Raw genomic sequence first — 21,643 nt, forward strand, 5'->3', positions numbered from 1 at the left:
CAGTCTTCACAGCATAACTGCATCCACAATCGACTGCTGTAGCTTGGCTGTAGGTTTCTGTTTATGCTGTGTTGTTGTGTAGCTATCCATGATATCAAATCATGCCCCGTGAGACAGATGTTAAAATAATGTTTCTACCGTGAATACAGACATTTAAAGTCATCCTGTTAAACCACTGTACAGACTGATAACGTCTCTAATCGTCTAAGCGGGGTTTACGCTTCATTTTGAGGAGTGTTTTTGTGCTGATCCGAGGCCTTGTCGCAACCCCAGTCGTTTATAACCGTCCGGGATTTCATGTTGAAGTCGCCAGGTTTTGTGTTAAAATTTAGAGCTTTCGCGTCGGAAGATGGACACTGACAAATTCAACTATGTTTACAGCTGTGACTTGGACATTAACGTTCAACTTAAGATGTAAGTTTTGTACTTAATACTTCTCATTTCCTAAAGCGGTGCAACTAATTTATCTCGACTTGACAGAACACTTGCTATGTTTACTTACTGTGTCTGACTGACATATGTTTTTCTGACTTCATTGTAAACTTTCCTTGAACTCTGTGGCTATGTAAGCTGACAAAACGTACTCTGAAGATGCCACTTCATGCTCTAGGCAAGGTTGATGGACATTTTATAGGCAAACTGATTTATCAGGTAATGAAGAAAATCATCTGCAAATGTATTGATAATGATAATAACCTGCAGTTGCAGCCCAAATCTGAGTTAAAGCTTACAGTAAATACTGTGTTTGCACTTCATGCTAGTGGTTTTTTACACAAACAACAAAAGTAACAGAAGCAATGTACCAGAAACAATTTACACAGACACTTTATATCCAGATATATTTGTTATATCTGTGGAAAGAAAGAAAAAATCATAACAGCTTCTAGAAACCTTTCTTAAATCAACATAAAGCAGTCTGTAACACAGAGGTTTAAGAAAGCTAAAAATAAAAAACAGACTTTCCAAGAAAGAGTTTACAAGTATTAATTAAAGCACTCGTCATAGCATCAACCAACAACATATTTGTTTCTCCCTCTCATCACGTCTCTACTGTCTCCGTCTCCACTTCCAGAGGCAGTTTAGAAGGAAAGCGAGAGCAGAAGAGCTACAAAGTGCTGCTTGAAGACCCCATGCTGCGGTTCTCTGGCCTTTACCAGGATAACTGCTCAGACCTCTACGTTACCTGTCAGGTGTTTGCTGAAGGAAAGCCACTCGCCCTGCCTGTTCGCACCTCATACAAGGCCTTCAGCACACGCTGGAAGTGAGTCCTACACTGACTTTGTCTGTGTTATTGACATAATCACAACAGGAGTTAGAACAAAAATGCATTTTCTTTGTATATATTGTTCATACAGTTGTTTGGTTGCTTTCTGTCAATTAAGTATAATTTTTAGGGTTCAAAGCAGTAAAGTAGTAAGGAATTCTACTAATAAAGTCCTTTTCAGACATGCACTGGAACCCTGGAATTCTCTAGACATTACCCGGAGGACCTGCATGTGAGAACACAAATGTCCGAGTCAGTTGGCCCAGGCCTCAAACGGACTTTACCCTGCCAGCTCTTTAGCACAAAGTCTCCACAATGTCTGAGTAAGCCAGAGTGAGGCTGTGTAAGAAAACAGCCGCGTACAGTCCAGAGTATTCGCACACTGGTGGGCATGTTGATGACGTTCTATCATGTGACCGGTGAGAAACTGCAAGCAAGAAAAACTTTGATGGTGAAGAAAAATGATCATTTGCCCAAATTTCACCACCTGTGTTCTAAATCTACTCGATCAACAGAGTGAGCGAGCAGCGGTGGTCAAGGGACCTAGTGTCTCACTAAAGAGAGGAAGTGTTGCTAGCAAAACAAAGCAGTGAATCAGAAGGGGAAAAGGTTATTTTCTGATTCTTTCACAAGGGTTGAGTTTTAGTGCAGAAATAAACGCAGCCACACTCCACACAACCCTGCAGGAAGGAAGCACAGACTTCATCCTCCTGGGTGCACTGCACTGTGTGTGCGCAGCTGAGCCCCATGCTCAGTCAAACAGACAGACACAGAACTCATATTATGATGGTCAATCTATCATGGGAATATTGCTTTAAATGCACCGGCATTATTGGGAAACTGAACTGCACTGGTGGAGGTTGCTGACTAGTTATTTTTGACTTCTCCCCCTCTATCTTGTACTCTGTATACTCTGCCGCTGTCCTGTGCAGCTGGGGGGCTGGGGCTGCCAGTCAAGTACCCAGACCTTCCCCAAAGTGCCCAGGTTGCTCTCACAGTCTGGGACATTTATGGCCCCGGGAGAGCCGTCCCTGTGGGAGGCACCACAGTTACTCTGTTTGGCAAATATGGGTAAGTCTACCCTTGTGCTATTATTTATGGATCTGTTGAAAATGTTCTGCATTTTACTAGCAGATTGAAACATCAGTTTTGAGTTCACCTCATTCTTTTTATGTAAAGGCGCACAAAAGCAGCAGCAACAACAACAACAACAAAAAATTCCTATTGATATGTAATTTTAAAACACCTCCTACTTTCCTATTCTAGTATGTTCCGGCAAGGGATGCATGACTTGAAAGTTTGGCCTGGTGTGGAGGGGGATGGAGGGGAGCCCACCACCACACCAGGACGCACCAGCAGCAGTCTGGCAGAGGACCAGATGGGCAGACTGGCCAAGGTACAGTATGTGCATGGACAAGAGAACATGGCTGAGGATTGGAGAGAGAAAGGAGTTGTAATAGTGCAGGGGTAGGCTTGAATAGAGGAGAAAATAGATGAGTGAAAACAATAGGATGCAAGGTTATCCAGCGCACATGGTGTTTCTTACACTGTGTGCGCTGGGTAACAAAAGAAACCCTCCGTTGCAAAGCCCTGTCTAAACCATCATCTGTTCCAGGGACCAGACCTGGAGGTACTCAGTAATGTGAGTACAAGTGGAGGAGTTAGTGCTGGCCATGCAGAGTGTGTGTGTGTGTGTGTATGTTGTGTACTGTATGTGTGTGAACAAGGCCTTGTTTCAAATGTATTTGCAAATAAATCTCACCATCTTCTTTTCACACACCTCTTGAGTGAATATTACCACATTAGGACAATTCAGTCTGTGTCAGATACTGGTTCATTCTTTTGTTAAATCCCTGAACTCTCTGCATTGTTCTATGTGGGGAAACCTGTAGGTACGACAAACTGTTCCAGTACATTTACAAATACATTTTGACTCAGGTTTTGGTGTGAACACTTGTTTTCTATCAAGAGTAATGGCTGCATTTTTGAAAGCATCACACACACATTTGTTTTCAAGTTTTTTTGCTGTTGCTGTACATTGGTGTATTTTGTTAAGTGTGTGTGCATGGATTTCATGTATATGTGGACACAAGAATGTAATGTTAGTCAAATTGTTGCAGCTTTTTGACATATTTAGAGGAGGGTGTCAGGGGGTATGTTTCATTTGAACATTATCTGACTCAATTGTTTGTTTTTATTTCATTCCTAAATTAGACGCACTGATTCCTCCATTCTTTATTAACTTTATTAATCTTGAGTGCAGTCCACATATCTAAAGTTGTATCCAGGCTGCTACCAGTTCATGTGTTGTTTTAAAACGTGAGTGCTAATCCTAACAAGATGAGTTGTGGGCTTCCTGTTCATGGCCAAGTGTGTGCTTACGTTCTTGACACCCACATCGACTGAGAAGTGGATTGGCTGCTGAGTGTGTGACCGGTGATGCTGGACTGGCTGCTGGCACTGAGTTTGTGCATGATTGGTTGAGCTGTCTGCAAATCAGCCACCATGCTAGGACCAGTTCTGCTGAAACAGAACTTCAACCCTTGGATTCTTTTTACCCTACTGTCTTTCTTCTACCCACCCTTCTCTCTCCATTCAGCTGACGAAGGCCCATCGACAGGGCCACATGGTGAAGGTGGACTGGCTGGACCGTCTGACCTTCAGAGAGATCGAAATGATCAATGAGGTGAGTTGGTTTAAACACACTTTGTATTTGCTGTAAACAATCTTAAGAATCTATAGTCAGTCATGGAAACTGGTCAGCTTGATAGAAGTCATTATCATTATGACTTGGACAACAAAGATTAGTCGCAGCTAGACTCATCTCAGTAAGGACAGTGCAGGATTCACTGTGCATATCACTATATGCATGTGCATTTTCACGTCTTCTGTGTTTAATCTGAAACTTTTCTTCGTGTGTGTTACTGCAGCGCGAGAAACGCAGCTCTAACTTCATGTACCTCATGGTGGAGTTCCCCCGAGTCAGAACTAATGACAAAGAATACAGCATAGTCTATTATGAAAAGGTAGTTTCATGTTCAGAAACATGTAACCTGGTGCATTTTAACATGCAATAATCACTTGTGTTAGCTAATTGGTGTACTGTAACTGGTTCCCATTCAGGATGGAGACGACGCATCGCCTGTTCTCACTAGTTGTGACATTGTCAAAGTTCCTGACCCACAGATGGGGATGGTGAGGGGACTTGCACATTATTGTGGCTTTAATATTTTTTCAAATGCAAAAAAAAAAAAATGTGTACACATTTCATTTGAAATATACTTTATATTATTTTTCTCACAGGAGAACCTGGTGGAGAGCAAGCATCACAAACTGGCTCGTAGCCTCCGCAGTGGGCCCTCAGATCACGACCTGAAGCCCAATGCTTCCACACGTGACCAGCTCAATGTAAACAACCAGCAGTGCAGCTTACATTTAGGATCCACATTCTGTATAATCTAATCCAACATAATTACGTTCGCCAAGGAGGTTGTTTTAATTCAGTGTGTGTGTGTGTGTTTCAACTTGTAAATCAAACAGTTATTGGTTTTTGTTCTTTGTAAGTCATTTTAGATGTCAGATATTTCATAAACAACTCTGTCACACACTACATTTGTGTTTAATACCTTTTATAGCTGAATTACCAGAAGACATTTTGTAGTAAGCTTGGAAATTGATTTGATGTATGTGCATCTATATGCACCAACAGATTATTGTGAGCTATCCTCCAACCAAGCAGCTGAGCTCTGAAGAGCAGGACCTGGTGTGGAAGTTCAGATACTACCTCACCACACAGGAGAAGGTGGGTGTGTTGATATCTGCACTTCTGCTGTACCCTAATACTATATACTTACACACACACTGAATGCTTCTCCTCCTCTTGCTGCAGGCATTGGCGAAATTCCTCAAGTGTGTGAACTGGGATCTGCCCCAGGAGGCCAAACAGGCTCTGGAGTTGCTGGGGAAGTGGAGGCCCATGGATGTGGAGGACTCCTTGGAGCTGCTGTCCTCTCACTTCACTAACCCAACAGTCAGACGCTATGCAGTAGCACGTTTGCAGCAGGCAGATGATGAGGTAGGTGTGGGAGGTCCAAGGGGCAACAGGAAGTGTGTGTGATCGTGTGGATGATGATGGCTCTGTATGTATAACACCTTTAGAAATGTTTTCATTCTTCCCAGACTAGAAGAAAATCTACAAATTAGTTGGCAGTGTTTGTCTGTAAACTAAAATTGGTGCATATCAGTATGTTTACTCTGTTTTAATGTGTGGATTTGAAACACAGTCTCTATGAAAAGCATGAAGGTCTTTTCACACCATGAGCGACGTGAATAAATGATATGAAATTGTGTATTTTTTTTTGAGGCAATTTAAACACACTGCATATATTTACACCAGATGTGACGTGAATATGGAATGTGAAGTTCTAGAAGGTCGTGCTGCAGAAGTCCACATGAAGTGGTGATGACCTGCAGGTGCTGGTTCTGCTGAATACATTAAAGTAGTGCATCTTATTTTGAAAAAAGGCAGTTTGGAAAGTTTTAATGCTTCATGCGGGGGTTTTTGTGCCTACGTCTGGGTGTCTGTGGGTGTCTGCTGCCACCACACTTGAAGAAGCAGAGGAGCAATTACAATGACCCTGATTGACCTGAAATAGCACCTGGCTATATATCTGACGTAAAATACAGTATATACTGATCACCGCTTCAATAAATAAATCAAATAGTTGACCGGTGCATCATGTGCTTATGGTAACCGTGTTGCCATATATATAAAAATATACAGTCTTCACACTTTGGCCAGCAAGCTGTGCCGCGTTTGGTCACGGGTTCCTGACGTCGTCGAAAAGTTGAAAAAAAAAATCAACTTTGGGGGCAAAAAATAACTGCGGCTTTTCACTCAGCAATATTCTGTTGAGCAAAGGTTCACTGACAGAATATTGGCTTGAAAATCGTTAACTGATGTGAAAATAATGCACGAAAAACAAACCCCTTGAATGACAGTTTTTGTTTTCAGGTTTTGTTTTGATAAACCCAAAATATGAAATACTTTGGAAAGAAGTATCAACACTTGATTTATTCTTTCAAACATGTAACGACAGTCACTATGTCAACACACATAATTTCACACATGTCCACAAATGCATTATCAATTTGCTTATACCTAGTACATGCTTGAACGGAGTAGGAAGAAGTTAGACTTATCTAGTCCTACCCCATGACATCATCTTACCATCATTGGTTTGCAAGCAGTATCTCTACATAGATAATTTTGTTCTACACCACGCTAGTGATATACTAAAAAATATTACAGACTGTTAACATTCTTACATAATTACATACTTTGATAATTATCTTCTACATCACACAAGTAGAAATATTACATAGTGTTAACATTCTTACACCACACCCACAATGTTCCATCTAATTAATCATTAAGCCTGTTCTTGCATATATCTTGATTGACACATACCTTTATATTTATGTTTAAACTCGTCAATTCTATTACTATTTTTTATGTCCACACTTAAATTATTCCATAGTTTTACCCCACTTATAGAAATACAGAATCTTTTTTTGGTTGTACGTATAGCATGAATTTTTAAATTTAACTGACCCCTTAAATTGTATCCCCCTTCCCTTTCATTAAATAGTTTTTGAATTCCACCAGGTAATAAATTGCTCCTGGCTTTATACATAAACACCAAGTATGGTAAAATCAACAAAGAATAGAAAATACGTAGTGCTTTTATGTCCAAAATATGTCTGACTCTCGCCAATATCGATATGTTTTTTGCTATTTTATGCTGAATATATCTGATATGATATTTCCAGGTGAATTTATCATCCACTATGACACCTAGAAATTGAATTTCATATACTCGTTCTATATTAGCTCCCCCTATTTTCACTTGCAGTTCGTTATCTAGTCTACGATTCCCAAATACCATAAATTTAGTTTTATCCATATTCAGAGATAGTATATTACTATCACACCATTTCTTTATCTTCTCAAGTTCCTGTGAGACCTGTCCCGAGAGTTGCTGTAGGTTTTCCCCGGATGCCCAAATGGTAGTGTCATCAGCAAATAAAACCACTTTCACTAAATCTGAAACCTTACACTACCTTAATTATTCCTCTCTCTCCTTTCAGGACCTTCTGATGTACCTTCTCCAGCTGGTGCAGGCACTTAAATATGAGAGCTTCAGTGATATTCAGAAAGGCCTGGAACCATGCAGCAAGAGAGAAAGCCAGGGACTTTCAGATGACTCTACACTGGACGGGTCAGTACTTGGATTAGAAATTATAGCAGCTACTTTGGCTGTGGCTCATTAATTAGTCAAAAGACATGAAGCACATAGAGGTTCTGTGGTGGGAGGTTGCTTAAAATGTTTAAAAATGACACCGAAGGGCCTGAAATATTTGTTGCGCACCACAAGTAAAAAGTGTAGATGCACGTCTCCAAACTGGTTGTGTACATCCAGTGATTTTTGTGTTTTGTTTCTAAGTGCCTATGTCTAAATTTATCTCTGAGTTGCACACTAGCTGGGAGAGCATTTGCCACTTTGCAGAATTTGATTATTTTTCTTTCAAAGACCATAATGAAGTCACTGGGAGTTATGATTTTACTGGCAGATTCACAGCTCTGGACAGATGGATGCAAAGAACTGCAACTGTGTTGACTTGAAGAATGACTCTCAACAGGCTAAAGCTGTCTATACTCAATACACCATCTCCCCAGTTCAAGCAGAAGTTCACTTATGTTTTGAATCAATTGTTCATTATTTTTTCCTCTAGTTCTCAGATCATTTCTGGCACATCTGGATCCTCCACTGCCCCACAGAAAGGCAAGGAGGGAGTCGACAGTGAAAACCTAGAGGTGAGAATGGCAAAATGCAACTGAAAACAAAGCTGCAGCTGAAAGGAACATAGAAAATTAACAGGATAATACAGATCAGAATACAGTATTAATACAGTAAATCCCAATATAAATACTCAATATAAAAAAATTAAAGATTAGAGCTGTGTAAAATTGAACATTGTGTTTGTTTCTCTTTGTAGCCAGACCTGTGTACATTCCTCATCTCACGTGCTTGCAAGAATTCCACACTTGCCAACTACTTATACTGGTGAGTAGTTCAGTGTGTGTGTGTGTGTGTTTTTTTTACTACTGAGAATGTGTGTGTTTGTACATCTGTTAGCAGCAGTTGTATGTCTTCCTCAGGTATGTGATTGTGGAGTGTGAGGACCAGGACACTCAGCAGAGAGATCCTAAGACTCACGAAATGTACATGAATGTCATGAGGAGGTTCAGTCAGGCTTTACTAAAGGTCAGCATCATAGTATCAGAGCCCGGATACGTTCTAGAGCAAAAAATATAGTCCTCATTTTGGCCTTTCTTTGTCTCCTCCTGCTGTTTTCTTTCAGGGTGATAAGAGTGTGAGGGTGATGCGGTCGCTGTTAGCAGCTCAGCAAACATTTGTAGACAGACTGGTGCAGCTCATGAAAGCTGTGCAGAGGGAAAGCGGAAACCGCAAGAAGAAGGTGACTCCACACAATGGGACTGCATGTTTTTATAGGTCTGAAACGGGTCTTCATTTTAGGTTATTTTGGGCAGATTTGTAGACGGAATCATTCCAGATGTATCCAGTTTCACATGCAGGTGGTTAGTTTCAAATGTAGGAGCCAGTGAACACACTGATCCTGCTGAGTTGTGTTGACATCAGCATCCCTCTCTCTGTGTGTGTGTGTGTGTGTGTGTGTGTGTGTGTGCAGACGGAGCGGCTGCAGGCTCTGCTGGCTGACAACGAGAAAGTGAATCTGTCAGAGATCGAACCGATTCCTCTTCCTCTGGAGCCTCAGATCAGGATCAGAGGCATCATCCCCGAGACGGCAACACTATTCAAGGTACAATGACTGCTTGTCTCGACTGCAGTCGGTATCTGTGTAACCACCGATTTACGTTTCTTTCCCCTCTGTTTGCGTGTCAGAGTGCACTGATGCCAGCCAAGCTGATCTTCAAAGCCGAGGACGGAGCCATGTATCCAGTTATCTTCAAACATGGAGATGACCTGAGACAGGACCAGCTCATCCTGCAGATCATCTCACTCATGGACAAAGTAAGAATACCTCTTATATGGGAAATGAAATGCAAACGGGTCTTTGGTGATGGTTAAATTGCAGCTGTTGCTTGCTCTGCACAGTATTTTAAAATAGTTTTAAATTAAAACTTGAATGATTTGTCATTGGATATTTAGCTTCTGAGAAAAGAGAATTTGGACCTGAAGTTGACACCTTACAAAGTTTTAGCCACCAGCACCAAGCATGGTAAGAATTTGTCCACTCATTACTGTGTGGTAGAAAATAAGCTCTTCTTAAAAATGCAGGCTTTATTTGTTAGCTTGCTGCTGTACCTTTTTTGGCATAATTTAAAATATGCCTGTTCTAGGTTTTATGCAGTTTGTCCAGTCTGTTCCTGTTGCCGAAGTCCTGGCTACTGAAGGCAACATCCAGGTAAGCAGAGATGTAGAAACGGTGTTTAAATATAGTCCTAACTGACTAACATCTTTTCAATCATAATGATTTGTTTCCACAGAGCTTTTTCAGGAAGCATGCTCCAAGTGAAAAAGGGCCCTACGGCATCAGCTCAGAGGTGATGGACACCTACGTCAAGAGTTGTGGTGAGTCCGCTTGTGTCGGTCAGATCTGTTCTTAGTTCGTTGGTATGCCCTACCTGCAGAGCACATTACCTGTCAGTGTTAATAAGCTACGTTTCTCTCACTGTGCTCTTCCAGCTGGCTACTGCGTCATCACCTACATCCTGGGAGTAGGAGACAGACACCTGGACAACCTGCTACTGACAAAGACTGGTGAGGCAAACATGTTCTGTTAGATGCTGATTAATAATGTCTTCCTTTACTGAACAGTTTTAAATGATATTCTCTCCTCTCCTCATCCAGGGAAGCTCTTCCACATCGACTTTGGCTACATCCTGGGCAGAGACCCCAAACCGCTGCCTCCGCCCATGAAGCTGAGTAAAGAGATGGTGGAGGGCATGGGAGGCATGCAGAGTGAGCAGTACCAGGAGTTCAGGAAGCAGTGCTACACCGCTTTCCTGCACCTCAGGAGGCAAGATACTGTACATGCTGACAGAAATAACTACCCTCAACTGTAGGGAAGAATGGTGAACCAACACTTTGGTTAGAAAACTAGTTTCCACCAGAGCATGTGGAGGCCGGTGTTTTAGCCTATCAACTACCAATCATGTATATTATGTATTATCACTGAACACCGTTCAAAGCAATCTGTTGATTTGCTATCTTTTACACAGACAGGGGTGTCAGCGCAGTTCAAAATAGGGACTATTTCTTTGTCAGCGTTGGCATCCATGATTCGATAATTCAAATCCCCTTGGGCCAAGTCTCTAGCAGTCTACTTTAGTACTTCACTGACCTGAAGTAAAGCCTGTGGCTGATAATCAGCATGAGAATCAGTAAACAGTGGCAGGAATTATACGCCATTTGCATTAAATGGACTTTGGTCGATCGTTGCCTTTTAGCAGCTCCAAATATAGGACTTTTTCAGAGCAAAGCAAGTTTATTTATATAGCACATTTTCATACACAAAGGCTATTCAAAGTGCTTAATACAATGCGCCCAGATAAAACATTCAAATGCAAATTAAAAGCAACATTTACATGACAGCACAAAGTAATGGCATGCAACTGTAGGTACCTAGTACTTTTAGGATATCTGTGGTAGACTGTGGATTGTCACTGTTGTCATTATACTTGTACCCTTTTCTTCAGTCTTCCTAGATTAACCTCCGAGTACTTTAACATTGGAAGTGGGTGTCCTTTTCTTCCAGGAAATATCAGTGTCTATACACTGTTAAACGGTCTTAGCATTGCCAACACAAATTATCTATTATCTTCACAGTGTAGCTTTAAAAAAAACAAAAAAAAAACACAAGCACTGCACATTTTTCTGAAATAAATGTGCTTTTTTTTTCCCTCCATCTTTTCAGGTACGCCAACCTCATCTTAAATCTTTTCTCTCTCATGGTGGATGCCAATATTCCTGACATCGCTCTGGAGCCTGACAAGACTGTTAAGAAGGTACGTTTGTTGGTACAAACTTAACTGAATAGGAAAGGGGCAAGGGCGTCACCCTACCTTAAACAAAGAACAAAGTATAGACCTGCGCGGCTCCCCCTAATATAATGGTAGGGGAAACACACTGAATGATCAAAACACATTACAGTCTTCTGAACAACTTCACACCTTTTGGCTGTTGACCTTTGTCAGGGTCTGTTAGATATGAGTGTCCACCCAATTTAAATGCTCGTTGTTATGAGCCAGTACAACTATCAGCATCATTTTTATGGTTAAATTTTTTGCCTCCAGGTACAAGACAAATTTCGACTGGACCTGTCTGATGAGGAGGCCGTCCATTACATGCACAGTCTGATTGATGAGAGTGTCGGCGCTTTGTTTGCTGCTGTGGTCGAGCAGATACACAAGTTTGCACAGGTAAATGTACACACACACACACACCATACTTTTTAAAATAGACTGGGGTAATAATTGTAAATTTAACAAATCTAAGATATCATATGGCTTTAATATTGTTGTAAAAATGTAATGGTCAATAGTTCTGGACAACCTGGAATAAAAAGTAAAAGGTAGCCCTTTATTCAGCATTTATAAACATTTAATAAATGGTTGCTTTACTGTAGTTGTAAGTACATGTCAGAGAAAATTATTGTACCATGTACATACTACATTTGGTAACTTTAGTTACTGGTACTTTTCAGGAAGAGGTTAATAAAACAAAATACAGTATAAGATGTATTGCTTCTTGGTGTAAGATATTAATTTAGTGCATATGAGATAGTTAAAATTAGTCCTACCTTTACCAGCTGCAACAGTAAATGTGAGGTACACAACTGTGATGTACATCAGCGCATTTTTCATAATGAGTAATGTTATGAATGCCGGACTTCTACTTGCAACAGAGTATTTCTATACTGTGGGAAATGAAAACTCTCATTAAACAGCATCAGCGGTTAGCCTCCAAGTTGACCCAGATGTATATTTTTATGTATTTATCTGTAACGGTTACCCTAAACGACAGCCCAAATCTTGGATTTGCTTTCCTTCTGACCCATTCTGAGCTCTTTTGCAGGCTAACCAATTTCCCTGGTGATACCGTGTAACACAACTTTTCATTTCCCTGAATGCTTGTTTCTTTCTTTCTTCAGTATTGGCGCAGATGAGCAGACCAGAGAGACGTCTGAGACGTGGATGACCCGAGTCCAGCCGCTGATTGTATGCCGTTGACCCGGCTGTTATGGGAGCACATTGCATTGACCAAAGAAAAACCATTTGAGGATCTTTTCTTGTAATTACGAGATAATGAAGGGGTTGGAGCACTGCAGAATGTGCCTGAAAATCATCAGGCTTTAAAGAATTCTTTAGTGTTAAAGTAATTCAGTGATTGTTGTCAGAACATAGCAATAGTGCATAGCAGAAGTGAACTGTTGATAGTTAATTTGGTGTGTATATTGTTCCAGAATGTAAACAAAAGGGCGCCCTGAGTGGCGCCCTTTTGGAGCCTGTATTTGTTCATATTGTGGAACACTAACCACACCAAACTGACCAGTAACAGTTCACGTTTGCTATATACTATTGGATGTACTGACATATCACTGAATTACTGTGATACTAAAGAATTCTTTAAAACCTGATGATTTTCAGGCACGTTCTGCAGCGTTCCAACCCCTGCATATCTCATAATTATGAGAAGATCTCATAACTATAGGATTAGACTCTCATAATTATGCGATAGTAAGTTACAATAAAGGATCTCATAATTACAAGGTTAAGATCCTCCAGTTGTTTTTTTCCTTTGGTGTGTATGAGAGGACGAAGTAAAGAAGCCTCAAGGCGCTGTTAAAAGGTTAAGAATGCACTGCCAACTTTTACTGCAAAATGGCAAAACAAGGACATGGACGTCTTTGTTTACTTTTGTATATATCATGTATATTAAATGGACGAATGAACGGCCAAATTAAAGACTTGATACAACTAAATGTACTGGCCATATATACAGTTTTGTTTTTTTACTCCAGTGTCTTTCTAAAGTAGTGTGTATCTTTTATTATTTTAGCCCAAAAACACAGACACGTGCACGCACACACAGGTGAGCACACACCCACCAGCTGACAGAGAGTGCGTGTCGGAGAATATTTATGTATGTATGAAAATATGATGCCTGGCATCAAACCGATCACCCCCTTTTCCTTGCTAAGCTGCGTTAACAAATAGCAGAAACCAGTAAAAGTTTGAAATGTGGATAGCTCGGTGGGTAACACCACTGACTTCGGTGTGGCAAGTTGGGGTTCAAGTCACTGTCGGGGCACAGCATCAGCTTGGGCCCCTTAGGCAAGGCCCTTAATGCTATCCGCCTAGCAAGGTACTACATAAATGCTACGGCAAGGAGGAGTCAGGACGCCAGGAAATGGGGGAAATATCACCCTCCCCCCAGTCGGAGATTGAAGATCACAAAATTGGGTTTTTCTAGGATCATGACTAAGATGAATGCAAGAAGTGAAGTAGTGAGAAAGGCGTAATAAAGTGCATAGCGAGGAAAGTGGAGAAATGAAGTGGAGTACCTCCTAAAACCAAGCAATTTTACATACAGGGAAAAGGCTTGATGAAGAAAGGGGGCACACAGAAGAAGGGAGGGAGGATCCCTGGTTTAAACTTTTACTAAGATAGATGACTTACTGGATTATTAAGATAAGTTTGACTAAGATCCTCTAAATAATGTGTTCTCATGTTTTCTACATTCTTTTCATTAGAGTGAAAACATGAGAACACAGCATTTAGAGGACCTTAGTAAAACTTGTCTTAGTAAGTCTCCCCCCCCCCCCCCCTTTTTTTTTGGTGACCAGATGTATTTAACTGACCCACTCTGTGCATAAAATCATATGATACCTCTCTGTGACCATGAGCAGCGACTTGCCATGTTAAAGTATTGGCATAAACCTGCTCCTCTATATAGCAATAAAAAAAAAAAATCACTATTTAGTGAAAATGTCATGATAGGACAGGATCACGCCAACATACACAACCAGAGGACAAGCAAAAATAAATCCAACTCTGCAGAGGCCTTTAGAAAAATTACTGCAAATAGCAGAAAAGACAAGAAAAAAAGGCCAAACGTACGGTTTCTGGATCCTGGAGAAAACAGCAGCTCGACTGCTGTGTAGTCAGGTGCTCGTTCACACAAGCCAACCTTTTGCTTCAAGCATTAATCATCTCTCCACAATGTAAGCGCTGTGTTTATTAATAAAAGCCATATTTAGATGTGGAGCTCTGGACGACCCCCCCAGGTCTCTGTGGACTCCTCCAAGGCTCCCCAATGTTGCGGAAAGACTGCAACACCAGCAAAACAGAAGGCAAAAAAAGCGAGATTGTTTTCATGCAGAAGTCAGAGTGAGGTGTCTGCGAGGCTCTGATGGGGCAACTGTGAGTCAGAAACATATCAGAGCAATGAATGAAAACTACCCTTTGTTATCACTCCGGGGGGGTCAGAGCTTTTCTTAGTTCTTGTTTATGAAATTCATTTTTTGGACTGGCTTGTTGAGTGTCACTGGACCTCAACGTAAAAGACCTAGGGGGGAGGAACCGCAACCAGATTTAGACTTGTCACTGATTCAGTAAACGAGTACATACACAGAAAAGCAGCTCCTTTTGGACCTGCCAGATAAACTATTTCAGCTTCACTGGTAATTCTCACTCACCAGTCAACACTCTGGCCACCTTCATGCAGTACTCTGACTCATCAGACTGACAGACAGTCCGAGCCAGAACACTGAGCAGAGATGTTTCAGACTGGGAGCCACATTTCTGTCACTTCCAGGCAGCTAAACAGAATTAGAACGCTGGATCATCTGGTGGCCCTGGAGAACGGGAAACATGACGGGGGCTACATCTAATTTTAAATAAGTCACTACAGGACATCATGGCCTACTGACCTTTTGGGTGAATGTCAAGTTTCACCCTGGTTTGGAACCCATATGCAAAGACTGCTCATATAAAGTTAACTACTAATACAGAGTTGCTTCGAACAAGTGGATAAGAATGATAAATAGACCGGATTCAATATAAACAAGAATGAGTAAACAACCTCTGGTCCAACAAATATATTTCAATCGTGTAATTTAAAATATGACCCATGCTTCTGAGGCTATTTTTTCAAAAGGGGAATTTGTGAAAAAACGCCCAATTGATAGAGGATTTTTGAGGCCAACACAGATGATTTGGCAGTGAAAAAAAAAAAAAAAAAAAAAAAGAGGAGCAGAGTTGAGCTACTGTCCCCAAGGCCCAGACCTCTCAGGTGGACTTGCATTTGCCTACCTTCACAGGGCAACCCACATGTCGATGAGTCTCAGTCTTTAAGTATCAGTCTCCATTTGTCCCACGTCTTGTCAGAGGAGTGAGACACAGGTGGGAGTCCAGGCCTCCACCGTCCCAGTACCCTGTATCGAGGTCTGGTCCTGGTTGGAGGGAAAACTAGAGGAAGATTCAGTGGAGATCAAATCAAATTTTATTTGTATAGCGCCAAATCACAACAAAAGTCATCTCAGGACACTTTACAGAGTAAGGTCTAGACCTTACTGTTATCAATATTATTATTACATAGGGAAAACCCAACAAATCCCCCTGAGCAAGTACTTGGCGACAGTGGGGAGGAAAAACTCCCTTTAACAGAAGAAACCTCCGACAGACCCCGGCTCTTGGTGGGCGGCCTTCTGCCTCAACCGGTTGGGGTGAGTGGATAGAGGAGAGACAAAAGAAGAAAAGCAACAGGACACAACAAACAATCATCAAACACTGAACAAACAAACACTGTGAACAAACAATCAAACACTGATGCGGTCATCTAGTTCAATGTGGATGTCACAGGGGTCGACTGGGACCAGGGACTGGGGGGCCAAAGAGACTGGATCATGAACATATGCCTAAATGGGGGAATATCAGTTGGGACCGTATGTTCAGAAGAAATAGGCAGTGTATGTTTGCATCAGTGAATTCTGAGAAGAGTTTTTAAAAAAAAAAACAGGCAAAGAAAGGGAGTGAAAAACAAGAGAAGTTCAGAAAAATGAATCATACTTGAGTCTTGGGCTGATTTTCAGTTGCTGGAGCAGCTCGTTGTGCTTTCTTCAGAAACGCAGTGAGAAGTGTAACGATGAGCAGAGACGTCAGTCCGATGCCCTGACACAGCACAGGCAGCAGCCCTGTGGAGAGAAAACACACACAGGTTGAACAAATGTACGCTCAGCACATTCGGGGAAAACAAGATGACTCAACAGCGAGGCTGCAGAAGGAGCCAAGCCACCAGCAGCAGGAGATCTGTTGGTGCGCTGGACTTTGCTGCAAGACATGGATTAAGTTCAGGTAAACAAAGCTGTCTTTGCAATTTACCGAAAAGTTCTTGGTATCAAAACTGGCTCTGAACTGGACAATGACCAGTTAACTCTTTTTTTAAAATTTGCCTTTGGTCTTATGATCCTTTAAATCAAGACCTGTTATGATTTGCCGTTATGTTTTCTGTCCCCAGTGTCAAAATTAAACCTGGAGAATCAGCCTTGTGCTTTTGTGTACCACATATCTGGAGATATCTACTAGAAACTACCATTCTGTTCAGTTAAATGTCTTTTAAATCAAGGATTAAAACCTTTTATTTTCTGCCACTGCCTTTGATTAAATTCATTTGGAATTATTCATTTTACACTATGCAGATTTTTTTTATTGTTTCATAACTGCTTCTACATTATTTGACTTCCTTTTGAATTATATTTAGTGGGTTTTTTTATTGTATTTTTTCATACATCATCTTTTATTTTGAACTGCCATCGTCTTCACTGCAAATGACTGATTTTGTTTAATCACAGATTGTTAAATTTGAGTTATTTTGAAGCTGTGGTGAGGTGAAATTTTGGAATATTTGTATATACTAAATAGAAACACACATATGAATTCTGAGTTTAAAGTCAGAACTCACATTTTGCTCAGTGGCCCCAGTTTTTTACCTTGCAGATTAAACCAGTATTTCACAAGAAAATAGCAAATATTATGTCAAAGCAGAAGAAAATGTCATTGTGCATTGCAAAATGACATTTTATTTCTTTCTTATCAGAGCCCCTTAGATTTTTCTTGTGACCCCTTCCCCCTGATCCCCAGGTTGGGGACCACCATATTTACCAGTTATCAGTGGATCATCTTCTATATTAGGGAAACAGCCTTCGTTATGGCACAACCTTTCTAAAACCCTATGATTAAAAAAGCCCTATCACATTCCCTGTGCTCACTGAGGGTTGAGCAGTCAAATTTAACTGAACTTCAAACTGTAAATCACATGATTTAACTGCCTCAAACTTCCAAAGTTTATATTTGACTGTGGTTTAGCTTCCTCTCACCTGATTTAGAGACTGTCTCAACACTCTCAGGAGCAGACGTTGGGGAAGCAGCCATGGAGAAGGTTGGGAAGAAGAAGTTGGCCACAGCGCAGTAGTTCTGCCCCGGAGACAAACCAGACAACTCAGCATAGGACACCACCTCCTGGGTCCAAACTATTTGCCTCTGCAAGAAAAAATTAAAAATAAACTTGGCTTATCTACTTAGAGGAAGAAAAACAAACTCTTGCTTGCAGCTGCCAGACATATACAGTAGATTTATTATCCTGAGCACTATACTAGTGTGCAAATTTGATATATTTATACTTCTGTTTGACTGGGAAGTATTGTACCTTCTCACCCCACTTTATTAATTAAATGTTCCATTAAAGTACTGCTTACATGTAAATGCATAAATAATACTATTTTAATAACATATACACCTCTGAAAGGGCAGACTGTGCATTCTGATACTTTCGTTTGTTAGTACTTCTAAAGAAAAATGCTTAATGTCCAAATGTATTTCTTTAATGTAGAGTGTTTCTATTTTCCTGTAAATTAGGGATCCAAGTGTTTCTTCCACCACTGGCTGTTGCACACTTTTAAAATTATTTTTGTAATTAGGATGTTAGTTTGACACAGGATGTTTACATTCCAACGAGTCCAGTCAGTTTTTGTAAAACTCCAAAATAATACTGCCACCCTGGATGGGCATCACAGTGCAGCATTAGAAGCCCCTGAGCAGCATCCACACATGGAACTGTGTTAACTAAATACAGACTGGAGAGGTTTTGCAGGAGAGAGCATGTTAAACATACACTGAGAAACTGACTTAGGCAAACTCTATTTTTAGTTTGATTAACTAACACAGGTACAACTGGGTAACGACAAAGTTAGACCTGGTGCTCAGAGCGATTTAGCTTGTTGTACACAGTCACTGTTGTCCAGGGGTCGATCAGCTCAGAGATGGGACCGCAGCTCTGGAGAGAGAGCCCCCTGTTGGCAGGGCAGGGGAACTGCACCTTCACCAGCAGCTGGTCATCTTTCACAGAGACTGAGAGGGCTGACTGAAAGCTCAGCGGGCACAGAGAGGAACTGTTAACATTAATTGCACAGTGATACCTATTGTCACATATCGCACACTAAAGCAGATTATTGTACGGTTTCAAACCATGAGCCACAAAGAGCCAAGGAATCCTCTCAACACTTTGTGGCTGCACTACAGAATCTGCAGGTTTGTCACCGACTGAAGTCACTGTAGTCGAACTTGTGTGGCTTGATCCAGACAGTGGAGCTGGGGCTGAGGTGGACACCGAGACGAATCATGTTGTACAACTAGTTTGAGAAGGCCGGAGAGACGTCACAGCTGGGTGAAGACACCCAAACACACCATGGACTGTCCTGCCAGGGGTCCCTCCAACACAGATGTACACAGTATTATGGTGCATGAGCAAGCAAAAAAAAGATTTTTTTCAGTAGTATCTTTATCATTTTTTGTCCATAAAAGAGTTTGTAACAATGTTTACAAATACCACGACTCAGTTTGTCATGTAGATTTTGTTCTGGTTCAGTTGACATTATGTGGTAAAGCCTGAAAATCAAATAAAACCTTTTTAGATGTCGTCAAACTTTTAAAACCATCATAAAACCTTTTTGTTTAACCTGTAACAACCCAACTAGACTCTCCCCTGTGTTGCACTCCAGTGGACAATCTGGTTTAATTTATGAGTCCCCTCACAGACACCTACAGACTGGAGACTTGAATCAGGACAGTACATATTATAATTATACTGATAAGAAAGTTACTGAACTCTTGCAGGAACATTAAAATGTCTACAATACACACAATGGAGGATGAAAATAAAAAGGCATTAGAAACTATATATACACACCAACAAATAACTATAAAGTGAGGAAAGTAAGAAGTTGCAATCAAAAATTAAATACAAAAATTGAATGTGAGTGAATGGAAATTGATATATAAGGTGTGTTGTGCCTGCAGATAATTTACTGCACTTGTATAGCAGCAAACTGGAATGCTACACACAGAGAACAAGACTAACCCAGTCGACCCTGGGAAGACGGCACAAAACTAGTTCACCAAAATAGTGCATGCACACACACAGACACTCATTGCCCTGTTAAGTCTGACTGTCACAACTTTAACACGTGCAACCAGACGAGAGAACAACTTGGTGCAACACAGACACACAGCTACAGAGAAAGGGGAAACATAGTGCATGTAACTTCCATACTCACCAGTGATAAGCAGGGTGACAACACACAACCCCACAGGTATTCTCAATCGACCTGTGATTACACCTGCTGTCTCCATGGCGACCTAGAACAAGTGAGGAAGACTGATGTCTCAACTCGAGTCTGTACAGCAGAGAAGACAGACTCCTTTAAAAGCAAGACAAATACATCTGTAAAGACACAGTGAGGAGCACGTGGAATAAGCTGCCGGAGAATGATCGACTCCAGTCAGCAGGAGGGTGGAAGGGGAGAAAAGCCACAGGGATTTAATTGAAGGCGAGTGACTTTGTACGGGAGAGAAACGGCTATAATCCAATTAAAGGGGAAAAACAATAAAATAAACAGATAAAGACAGAAAATGGTTATTTCCATCATTTTTTAAAAAGATGCTAAAAGGGATGTTTTGCTGTACCTTCTGTGGCTTTTTCCTCTTGTTCTAATGAGAATATCTGAAATGACTGGAAACTTAAACCTTGATCATACAAATAGATAATGTGGAGAAAATAAATGTTTTGATACAGAGCTCACCAAATTGAAGTTGTCCATTTTGTTTTGCTAATGGTGACAAAATAGGAAACACCGCCACAAAATGCAAACTAAATCCGGTCAAATTTAGCAAGGACAAAATGTTTTTCCAACACTTTTCAAATAATGTCATGTTGTGTATGTGAATGAGCTAAATGCAAACATACACTTTGTTGAAGAGGTAGTCTTTGTTTAGCATGTTAATATAGCACCTCAATGAGCTAAATACTAAAGTTAACATCCCATCATGCAAACAATTAGAATGTCCAACATGTTGATCCTGAGCAGGTTTGGCGTCGTAGTGTGTTAGCATGCTAACATTAGCACTAAACACAAACAGCTGAGGCCAATAGAAATATTTTTGCAGGTAGCTCAGTTCTAAACCAAAGTATTAGACAAATACAAATGATGGTTCCAGAGGAAAAGTAGAAGAATCAAAGTGCCTAAAGTTCATCCTCTGGGTGCCATGAACGACTGAACCAAATGTTGTTGCTGAGATATTTCAATCTGAACCAAAGTGGTGGACCAAGTAACATAGCCAAAGAAGCAGATGTAAATCTGAGGACATCACTGCATTCTATCTTTTTATTCAATGTCATCATTAAATAAGAATCTGTACATCTCTTAAGCAGGTCTTTGACCAGTCATTCTCAAAGTAATAATGACATCAATGGTTTTTTTTATTAACAGTAATACATTTGAAGTGCATAACCAGGCATCCAGACGTGCCAATAAAGACCATACAGCAACAAAAAAAGTCATAAGAACGGTGTACAGCACAGTTTATTACATTTCCTCTCACGCACACACATGCCGCCTCTCATACTGAATCCTTTGCTCACAAACATATTTCCATGCTCCACACACACACACACACACACACACACACACACACACACACACCCACACCTCAGCAGTGCATCATACACCTCTTGATAATTAAAGATGTTAAAGCAAAAACAGCACCGAACATGAAAGATCATTGCAACAGTAATAATACTAAGCTTTAACATTCCTCATTTCAGCATCATCATCAGTCATAAGAATCATTACATCTGTGAATATACAGCATCTAATAGACTGGGCCCCAAACTGGAGTGTTGACATGCTGATCAGTTCCGGACGCTGCCGATCAAA

General features: G+C 40.8%; 1 protein-coding gene across 1 annotated transcript; it reads left to right on the top strand.

The window, feature by feature from the left end:
- Position 1: 1 nt before the first annotated feature.
- pik3c3 (phosphatidylinositol 3-kinase, catalytic subunit type 3) lies at positions 2-12,734 on the top strand. The gene is made up of 26 exons (XM_020619733.1): positions 2-414; positions 1,073-1,261; positions 1,475-1,587; positions 2,197-2,335; positions 2,531-2,660; positions 3,864-3,950; positions 4,195-4,290; positions 4,388-4,459; positions 4,568-4,672; positions 4,974-5,066; positions 5,154-5,339; positions 7,415-7,545; positions 8,060-8,141; positions 8,324-8,391; positions 8,487-8,592; positions 8,690-8,806; positions 9,038-9,169; positions 9,253-9,381; positions 9,520-9,589; positions 9,711-9,775; positions 9,858-9,942; positions 10,057-10,131; positions 10,222-10,390; positions 11,288-11,378; positions 11,667-11,792; positions 12,524-12,734. The coding sequence occupies exons 1-26, from the start codon at positions 350-352 to the stop codon at positions 12,536-12,538; spliced, it is 2,736 nt and encodes a 911-aa protein (XP_020475389.1). The 5' UTR covers positions 2-349; the 3' UTR covers positions 12,539-12,734.
- The last annotated feature ends 8,909 nt before the right edge of the window (positions 12,735-21,643 follow it).

The sequence above is a fragment of the Monopterus albus genome, unplaced genomic scaffold (assembly GCF_001952655.1).
Source record: "Monopterus albus unplaced genomic scaffold, M_albus_1.0 scaffold225.1, whole genome shotgun sequence".
Taxonomy (NCBI): Eukaryota; Metazoa; Chordata; class Actinopteri; order Synbranchiformes; family Synbranchidae; genus Monopterus; species Monopterus albus.